The following is a 10,266-nucleotide window of genomic DNA, read 5'->3' as shown; positions in this document are numbered from 1 at the left end:
TGCAGTTACACCTTTTTCCCACCAGGAGCTGTTGTGGCGCCAGAACAGAGGGCAGCCAGTTCAGAGCCATAGCAGAAGCGGCATTCCTCACAGCAACCTGCCCACGGGACCAGGTGAGGAAGGACGCAATATGAGGGGGGGACAGACAGAGCAGGGCACATAGGGCTGCTGCGGGGATCACATAGGCTGGGGTTCAGAAAGGCTGGTGGGGAGAAGACTGGGGTGGGGGTCTAAGTGGGAGTGGGGGTGCAGGACCACACAGGGACAAGGGGGTGCATGGGGGTGGGGGTGGCTGAGTGGGGGTGCAGGGTCACACAGGGATGGGGGGAGGAGTGTGCAGGGACAGGGCAGATGTGCCTAAAATCTGTTACATACTTCTCCCACCCATACCCAACAACCCTCCTGCTTCACTCCCAGGCTACTTCCAGCAATTACTTCCCTCTCCCTCAGCTCCTCTGTTACCCCTGACTCCCCCAAACCTTTGTACTGCTGCTGAGGGGTACAGGAAATACGTTTCTGTATTGTAGTTTACATGAATTCTTACTCAAAGTTCTCTATTGTTGTTTGAAATTAACCACGCGTTGTGTTTGGATCAGAACAGCCTGAGGCCCATTTTTATTACAAGCATATGCAGGGAGAGTCAGCCACAGCTTAGCTGCTCTCCCGAATTAAGAAATACAGAGGCTTATGTAGTTGAAAACCACAATTAGTCAAACACACTTCTGCATTAGTATTTTTTTTAAAGCTTAACAGTATTTCACCTTATTAGTAATATAGCAAGAGTAAGCTTTTCCTGTTATTGACAGGGTATCCTATTATGGTTAATGACTTTCCTGAGACTAGCTGTTGCGGTGACATTTCTCAAGATGTGCTCTTGCAAATTGCCTTACAATGGAAAGTTTCCATGCCCTCTACTTTTGCCCTCTGGTCACGTACACACTTTAGCTTGACCAAAGTCTCAGGCCTACTTAAAGTTTTCTCCTACAATCCCCCTCTTTGGTGCTTATTCGGCACCACCTCGGCCTAATCTTCCAGAGTCATGAGCCTATCAATTTCCTCCTTTTCTTCCCTCTGTTCTTCTGCCCAAACCCCTTCATAAATACTCATCAGCATTATCCGTTCCCTTGCACCGGGCTTACCGGATTTTTGTTTTAGGCTAGGCAAGCAATTGTAAATACAGCACCCTAGTCTACACATCAAATATCTGGTAAAGACACACAGCAACGCAGCAATAATTCCAAACAGTAATTGTTTTAAGTGGCAGGACCATGAGGAGAATATGTTAGTAAACCAGGTGCAGGGATTGGTTTGAGCAGGATAGCTCAGTGGTTTGAGCATTAGCCTGCTAAACCCAGGGTTGTGAGTTCAATCCTTGAGGGGGCCACTTAGGGATCTAGGGCAAAAATCAGTACTTGGTCCTACTAGTGAAGGCAGGGGGCTGGACTTGATGACCTTTCAGGGTCCCTTCCAGTTCTAGGAGATGGGTATATCTCCATATATTATATGATCATCCCAGGACTCTGGCTGCCTGGCCTTTCTTACCACTTCCTCAATGGCTGCAGCATCCTGTTCTACGGCTTGGGAAGTATTTATATAGACGCAGCATTCTTCCCCAGTGAGTGCACAAACCCCCCCTTTGCTAGCAAGAATAAAATCTAAGGCCCTTCAGTTTAAGGCCTTAGACTGCCCTTTGTTAGAGTTAGGAATCCTTGCTGGATTAAGGAGGTGATTACTGGTCGAATTCCCTCCTCGGCCTGTTTTGAGAGGGGGTACTGCTGTATTCTGGGAAGGACTTTTGCTGGGTTCAGGCGGATTTTAACCGGTTGGGCTGACCCAATGCACCCAACCTGGTTGGCAAAATCAGACCACAAGGAGGGAGGAACCTTGGCCAGCAATTCCTGTTGCAAAAAGGAAGGGCTGGAGTTGGTTTCCCCCTCTGGAGCGTCCGTCTGCAAGACTGCCAGGACCTTATTGTGCCTGGAGCTAGGGACGTCCAAATACACGCTGTCTGGGGTGCTGCAGTAGATTGTACAATTTAATTTATACAGCAAGTCTCTTCCCAAGAGGTTAACAGGTGAACAAGGACTGAGGAGGAAAGCGTGATGGTCAGACAGAGGCCCGATAGAAATGGTCAGAGGTGAGGAGAGGGTGGGGGATAGGAGTATTTTCTACCCCTACTACATTTACTATTTCAGAAGTCACAGGAGGGAGGGGAAGTTGCTAACACGGAGAGTAGACCGTGAAGCGCCAGTATCAAGCAACAGGAGGTCGGGGTGTCATTAATTTTACAGGTTACATATGGTCCTGACTGGTCTAAGGGAATAAGCGAAGCGATGACATTACTAGTCTCCTGGGGCTATCTATTACTAGTGGCTTTGAGGGAATAAGGGGGCTGGGGGAGGAAAACAGGGTGGAGGAGCAGGGTAAGTGGATTGGAAGCGGTGGGGGCATTCATTTTTCCAGTGGCCCTCCTGATTACATTAGTGGCATGCACTATTATTTTGTCCCTGGGTAGGTGGATGGCAGAGGCCTTTGTTCAGTCTCCCTCCTTTTCCTCGCATTGGGCGGTTGCCGCGGGGTCTCTGTATATTCTGGAGCTGGAGGGTCATTAATTTAGTTTCAGTGGCCTCCTTTTTTGTTTCTTCTTGGCGGTGGTAATGTTGGGCAGCTGCAAGGATTTCATCTAGATTCTTTCCTTCCCAGTCCAGAATGCCGATTTCTAATTGGTCTCCCAGCCCTGGAGTGAGTCCATGTACAAAAGCAGCTACCACGGCTTGTTGGGCATCTCGCTCTGCATTGTCGATGCCGGAATGTCTTTCGAAAACCTGCTCAAGGCGTTGCATATAATCAGCAGGGTTTTCCCCTTTATTTTGTTTACATGCATTAATTTTGGTCCAGTCTGCCTTTTTGGGGCAGACCCGTAGGACTGTGGGCAACAGTCTGTCCTTAAGGTCATCTAAGTCAACCTGTCTGTGGCCTGGGTCACGACCGGGCCACTCAGCCTCCTGATAAAGGCGATTCAGGGTTTCCCTGGGCAGGACTCCTCTTAGGAGTTGGTTTAAGTCTGCCCAGGTGGGGTTATAACAACTTATGACGGTTCTTAACTCTTCTTGGAATTTAACAGGGTCTTCTCTTATTTTTGGAAACTTTTCAATTAAATTATACAGATCTGTGGGAGACCAAGGTGCATGCACAGACACCAAGGCGCAAATTCCCTATGCCTGGAAGTTGGCGCAAGGGGAACGCTGCCTCATTACGGGTGGCTGTAAAAGGATTTGGTTGCCTAGTATTCTTCCATGGCCCAGTTGCATCTACCTTATTTTCTAAGGCACCACCCGGGCTTTCTGAGGAATTTAGTAAAACAGAAGCTGATAGCGATGTTTCTGCTTGGTTTAGGGGTTCCTGGATAGTGGAGTCAGCTGCCTGTGTATATGATGGAGGTGGGGCTTGTCTGGGATCTCCCTGACTATCTCCGCTTTAGCTGGGCGATTCGCTGCTTGCCTGAATAGGTGGTGCAGGGGCAGCCAATCGTCTGCACTCCAAATATAAGTCTATAAGATCTTCGCATGGGGCTGAGGGGGTACTCCAAAAAGGCCTCAAAGGATAGAGAGAGATCTGCTGGCCAGCAGGGTTTTGGGGGAAAGCCAATTTTTCTTTTATTTCTTTTTCCTTTTCTTTTAATTGAGCTTTAAGCTTTTCCCGGGAGTCCTTGAGACTCCTCATTTGAGATTCACGACGTCGTTTTTCCGTTTCTCCATACCAATCGAAATATGCATCAAACTGACCTTGCCCAACTTTAGTGGCCAGAAGTGTGCCTCTGAGGTGCACTGCCTTATCAAGGTCAAAGCTTCCCGCTAAGGGAAACTGCAATTTTGGATCATCCCTGGTATACCAATTCCATTTCCTTAAAAACTTGCAAGTGAAAGGACTGTAATTTGCGTACATGTAGTACGCAGGTGTGCCTTTTGGCGGGCTGGTGCTCCCCTTGGACAAACCGGCCCCCATGTACCCAGCTTTCCCAGCGAGGCGGGGATCACCTTTGGATCCTCCGGCCCCCCCAGTACCTGACCTCCTTTCACACAGGGCACTCACACAGGGAAGGCTTGTTTAGGACGTCCACGACTCTCTTACAACCTCCCTTCAGCAAAGAGCGTCGGCTAGTCTCAGAGAGAACGGCACCGCTTACTCTGTTGATTCAGGCAAGGTGATCAGAACAGTCAGTGGCTCATCAGACCGCCTTCAGGCGGAGGAGGGGAACCAGAGGAAAGAGGGTGAGGGAAACCAGACCCGTCCGAGGACGGGGAATGACGGGGTCACACACTCCTAGACCCAGGCAGACCCCTCCCCGGTCATGCCATGCAGAGGGAAACTGCCACGGTCAGGGCCTTATCTCGACCCTACTAGGTGCAGTCACAGGGCTTGCATTAGAGACATCTCTAGTCACGAGCTTGGGGGCTTCGCAGAGAGCTCTGGGCGTCTTCCTGTGACCCTCACTCACACTCACACTGGCACACCTAACCAGAGACCTACCCAGCCACCCACGTGGCTAGTCCTACCAGTCCTACCCAGCCACCCACGTGGCTCTTACCAGGGTAACCAGAACCAGAAGGGCGTCAGGTGTATCTGGCAGCAAAAGTTCGAATCCAGCGTGCAACTCACCTAAACCCAGAGACTACGGGCAGTCCTCCACCAAAAACGGAAAATAAAGATTTAAAAGGTCTCTTACCTTTCAGATGGGCCCTGGGTTCAGTGGGGAACGGTCCGCGGTCCTCCGGCCCGATGGTATGCTATGGATCCGAGTCACGGCACCAAGAATTGTTGTGGAAAATTAACCACGCATTGTGTTTGGATCAGAACAGCCTGAGGCCCATTTTTATTACAAGCATATGCAGGGAGAGTCAGCCACAGCTTAGCTGCTCTCCCAAATTAAGAAATACAGAGGCTTATGTAGCTGAAAACCACAATTAGTCAAACACACTTCTGCATTAGTATTTTTTTAAAAGCTTAACAGTATTTTACCTTATTAGGAATATAGCAAGAGTAAGCTTTTCCTGTTATTGACAGGGTATCCTATTATGGTTAATGACTTTCCTGAGCCTAGCTGTTGTGGTTACATTTCTCAAGATGTGCTCTTGCAAAGTGCCTTACAATGGAAAGTTTCCATGCCCTCTACTTTTGCCCTCTGATCACGTACACACTTTAGCTTGACCAAAGTCTCAGGCCTACTTAAAGTTTTCTCCTACAGTATTAATAGCCTAGTAAAGAATCTATTTGTCAAAAACACTTTCTGAATCTTTTTTGTTGTCTACATTGTTACAGACATACTTGCCAACAGGTATTTTGAAATAAATTACCAAAATAACAAACTAGTGTGATTATATTGTATTATTTTGACAAATAAAATATGCAGAATTTTAAAATATTGTTCGCAAATGTTTAGGCGCAGAATTCCCCCAAGAGTAATGGGAAACTCTCTCTGTGCGCCTGCCAATCATACAGTTCATCCGGCCTCATGGTCAGCTAGGCCCTAGAACACTTTGATTGGTTGCACTTCACATTGGCTTCTCCACCTGCTATGTGACTGCATTAGCTTTTTTAATAGCAAAGAAACACCTGGCTAGACAGACCTCTGTTACACATTAGGTACACAGTTCTTCTTCATCACATTTCTATTTAAAGTAGACGGCATGAGCAATTCCTGAGTCGTCTTTCAATCATACACACCGGGCTGTCCTGCCCCGCCCCTCAGCCCAATCCATGCTGAGAGAGGACTGCAAATCCCACCTCTAGATGTCACCCAGTTTCATCCGGTGGCCGGAATGGAGCTAGGTGTGGGGGGAAGTTCCTGGCTGGGTCCCATCTAGATGGGGGCAGGGAGAGGGGGTTATCCTGGCTGCATCCCAGCGAGATGAGTGAGTGTGGGACTGAAAGAGAGACCTGGCTGGATCCCACCTACATGAGGGGGAGGGCTCCCTAATGCAGTAGGCTGTGACCATCTGCTCTAAATTCCCTCCACCTGTCTGCTCTTCCCCACACTTGCTCAGCCAAGTCCCCTTCCCTGTCCCCCACAGTCTCTCTGCTGGGCATCATGGGGACAGGACCACTCCCTGGTCTGCATCTGCTGGTGCTGTGTCAGGCCCACTGGCTGCCAGAAGCCCCTCAGGTCTTGGCGGTGGCAGAGGGGCACTGGTGTGCGTGGCCGGGTGAGGTTGGCCAATCTAGCAAAGTGCTTGCCCCAGTCAGCACAGCTGTACTGCTGCTCTCGGCTGTGAATGAACCAATGTGGTAGCAGTGAGGAGGCCCGTGCAAAGCTCTTGCTGCAGCCAGCACATCGGAATGTCCTCCCCGCAGTGTGCGTGCACTGGTGCTTGGTGGGTGGACTGGTTTTTTTGACGTTCTTACCAGAATCATCACAGTGGTGCGGCCGCTCCCCGGTGTGCGCGCTGGTGCAGTGTCAGTCTGGAGGCAGTGCAGAATCCCTTACCACATTGGGCACAACGGTGCGGCCGCTCCCCAGAGTGCGTGCGCTGGTGTGTTCTCAGGCTTGAGCCATCTGCAAAGTCCTTGCCGCAGTCAGCACAACGATACGGCCGCTCCCCAGTGTGCGTGCGCTGGTGTGTTCTCAGGGTTGAGCCATCTGCAAAGCCCTTGCCGCAGTCAGCACAGCGATGCGGCCGCTCCCCGGTGTGCGCGCGCTGGTGTCTTCTCAGGTTTGAGCTCCGTGCAAAGCCCTTGCCGCAGTCAGCACAGTGATGCGGCTGCTCCCCAGTGTGCGTGCGCTGGTGTGTTCTCAGGTTTGAGCTCTCTGCAAAGCCCTTGCCGCAGTCAGCACAGCGATGCGGCCGCTCCCCGGTGTGCGTGCGCTGGTGTGCTCTCAGGTGTGCAATCTGTGCAAAGGCCTTGCCGCAGTCAGCACAGCGATGCGGCCGCTCCCCGGTGTGTGTGCGCTGGTGTGCTCTCAGGTGTGAGCTCCGTGCAAAGCCCTTGCCGCAGTCAGCACAGCGATGCGGCCGCTCCCCGGTGTGCTTGCGCTGGTGTGCTCTCAGGTGTGCAATCTGTGCAAAGGCCTTACCGCAGTCAGCACAGCGATGCGGCCGCTCCCCGGTGTGTGTGCGCTGGTGTCTTCTCAGGTGTGAGCTCCGTGCAAAGGCCTTGCCGCAGTCAGAACAGCGGTGCAGCCACTCCCTTGTGTGCGTGCACTGGTGCTGGTTCAGCGCAGAGCGGTTGCTGAACCTCTTGTCGCAGTCGATGCAGTGGTGGGGACGCCGGTCCATGGGGAATCTCTGGTGTGTAGCAAGGTCTAGTCTCTGGCTGAGTTTACCACGGGGACGGACTGCGTTCTGTGCATGGATCCCTCTGTGGGATGTGGACTCCTGCTTCCCTGCCGTGCGTTCCCCACATTCAGTCTGTGTCCGCGTTCCCCCCAGGATCCCGAGCCCTGCTGGAGAGAGCTCATGGTTAAGGCTACAGGTTTGTCAAGGATGGAAAATGTCACGGATGGAGCGATTTCCCCATTTGTCCATGACTGTTTTTGGATGTGCGCCTCACCCTGCAATGGCGGCTCCTATCTCACAGGGTTGGACTCAACGACTCACTCTGGGTACTGAGACCTGGTCTGCGGGGTTACAGCGCCACTCAGATTTGCACCATATCACTATCCCACCCCCTTCCAACTTCATCACCTCCACATCTCAAATCCCTTTCTCTTTCACAGATTTGAGGTGCCATCATTTTTAGGTCCCATCCTAGGTCAGAGACATCCAATGAGTAGGAAAGATAGGAAGTATGATAATAAGACTCCCTGGCTTATCCAGGAGATCTTCAATGACCTGAAACTCAAAAAAAGAGTCATACAAGAAGTGGAAACTTAGTCAAGTTACAAAGGATGAATATTTAAAAAACAAAAACAAAAAAACCCACAAGCATGTAGGGACAAAATTAGAAAGGCCAAGGCAAAAAACAAAACTAAACTAGCTAGGGATATAAAGGGGAACAAGAAAGCATTTTACAAAGACATGGCAAGAGGAAGACGAAGGACAGGCTAGGCCCATAACTAAATGAAGAGGGAGAGACAATAAGAGAAAAAGCAGCAATGGCCGAACTGTTAAATGCCGCCTTTGTTTCAGTTTTCGTCAAAAAAGTTAGCAGTAATCAGTCAACTAACTTAGGCCTTGGTTACACTTGTGAGTTACAGCGCTGTAAAGCCGCCCCCAGCGCTGTAACTCACTCCCCGTCCACACTAGCAAGGCATTTGCAGCGCTGTATCTCCGTGGTTGCAGCGCTGCATGTACTCCACCTCCCCGAGAGGAATAGCGAGTATTGCGCTGCCGCTGCGGCGCCAGTGTGGCCGTCCAATGCGCTGTGAATGGCCTCCAGAATTATTCGGCAGTATCCCACAGTGCCTGTTCTAGCCACTCTGGTCATCAGTTCAAACTCTACTGCCCTGGCCTCAGGTAACCAACCATGTGACCCACTCTTTACATTCCCCGGGAATTTTAAAAATTCCCTTCCTGTTTGCTCAGCCCGGTGTGGCGTGGAGTGCTATCAGCGAATCTTTCCAGGTGACCATGCCTCCACGCGCCAAGCGAGCCCCAGTATGGAGCAATGGCGAGTTGCTGGACCTCATCAGTGTTTGGGGGAAGGAAGCTGTCCAGTCCCAGCTGCGCTCCAGCCGTAGGAATTACGATACCTTCGGGAAGGTATCAAAGGACATGATGGAAAGGGGCCATAACTGGGACGCCCTGCAGTGCAGGATTAAAGTGAAGGAGCTGCGGAGTGCCTACCACAAAGCCCGCGACGCAAATGGCCGCTCGGGTGCTCCCCCTGCGACCTGCCAATTCTACAAAGAGCTGGATGCGATACTTGGGGTTAACCCCATCTCCACTCCGAGCACCACCATGGCCTCCAGAATTATTCGGCAGTATCCCAGTGCCTGTTCTAGCCACTCTGGTCATCAGTTCAAACTCTACTGCCCTGGCCTCAGGTAACCAACCATGTGACCCTTACATTCCCCGGGAATTTTAAAAATCCCCTTCCTGTTTGCTCAGCCCGGTGGAGAGCAAACGGGGGGGGGGGGGGGGGAGGGAGAGGAGGAAAACGGGAGTCATGGTGGTGGGCCGGATGGAGACACCCAGGAATCCCTGGAGCCATGCAGCCAGGAGCTCTTCTCGAGCCAGGAGGAAGGTAGCCAGTTGCAACGGCCAGTACTTGGTGGAGGACAAATAGAAGAGCAGGTTCCCGGTAAGCGGTTTTTTTTTTTTTCGGGAAGGAATTTTTTCGGTGCGGGCTCTTTGGGAGAGCAGGGTTAGGCATGCATGCCTAGATGCGGAATAGTGCATTGATGTGGTTTATCACATCGCGGTAATCGGCCTCGGTAATCTCCTCGAATGTCTCATCCAGAACGTGTGCAATGCGCTTGCGCAGGTTTATCGGGAGAGCCACCGTGGTCCTTGTCCCAGCCAGGCTAATGTGTCCACGCCACTGTGCCGCGAGGGGCGGGGGGGGACCATTGCTGCATACAGGCAAGCTGCATATGGGCCAGGGCGGAAGCCGCATTGCAGTTGAAGACCCTCCCTTGCTTCCCAGGTCACCCTCAGCAGCGAGATATCGTCCAGGACGAACTCCTGTGGAAAATGTTGGGACAGTGTTCAGTGTAGGTGCCCCCTGAAGCTGTTGGCTCTCCCCAAGGCACAGAAACCCAGAGGACAGTGCAGCCCTGAAACAATCAGTCCCCCTTACTCACCATTTTGAGGCTCCCGTGGGATGTGTGTGCTCTGTTTCGGACGGGAAAATTATGCTATTGTGTAGACCCTGTGTGTTTTCTACTCCTTAAGTGCGGGGGGAATCATTACTCTGTCTGGTATAAACAATGCTGCCTCTGTTAAATGTTGCATTTTGCCTATACAGCTGCATCAACCTTGAGACCTCAGCCGTCCCTCTTATCGCCTGCTCAGAGACTGCAAAGACTCAGGAAGAGACCGCGAAAAAGCAAAGAAGGTATTCTGCAAGAAGTGATGCGGCAATCTATTAAAGAGAATGAGAAAGCACAGAACTGGAGGGAGAGAGAAAGCAGGATCCGCCAGGAAAACGCAGCGCACCGGCGGCAAAGCACAGAGCACCGGCAGCAAAGCACGGATCGGCTCATAAGCATCCTGGAGCGCCAAGCAGGCGCTATCCAGGAGCTCGTAGCCATGCAGAAAGAGGAGCAGTACCGCAAACGCCACCCCCCCCCCACAGCCCTTGTCCCAAAACTCTTTCCGTTGTGCC

At 51.5% G+C, this 10,266-nt stretch overlaps 1 protein-coding gene across 1 annotated transcript; it reads right to left on the bottom strand.

Moving 5' to 3' along the window:
- Positions 1 to 6,325: 6,325 nt before the first annotated feature.
- LOC135877362 (zinc finger protein 436-like) lies at positions 6,326 to 7,322 on the bottom strand. Its single transcript, XM_065402789.1, has one exon. It carries the CDS (start codon positions 7,272 to 7,274, stop codon positions 6,411 to 6,413), a length of 864 nt encoding a protein of 287 aa, XP_065258861.1. The 5' UTR covers positions 7,275 to 7,322; the 3' UTR covers positions 6,326 to 6,410.
- Between the last annotated feature and the right edge of the window lie 2,944 nt (positions 7,323 to 10,266).

Source organism: Emys orbicularis, chromosome 4 (assembly GCF_028017835.1).
Source record: "Emys orbicularis isolate rEmyOrb1 chromosome 4, rEmyOrb1.hap1, whole genome shotgun sequence".
Classification (NCBI taxonomy): Eukaryota; Metazoa; Chordata; order Testudines; family Emydidae; genus Emys; species Emys orbicularis.
The sequence above is the reverse complement of the archived record's forward strand: the minus strand, read 5'-3'. Positions and strand labels throughout refer to the sequence as shown.

What these genes read in the sequence shown, in the direction of transcription:
- LOC135877362 (XM_065402789.1), bottom strand. Translation starts at nt 7,274, where the DNA reads ATGGACCGGCGTCCCCACCACTGCATCGACTGCGACAAGAGGTTCAGC.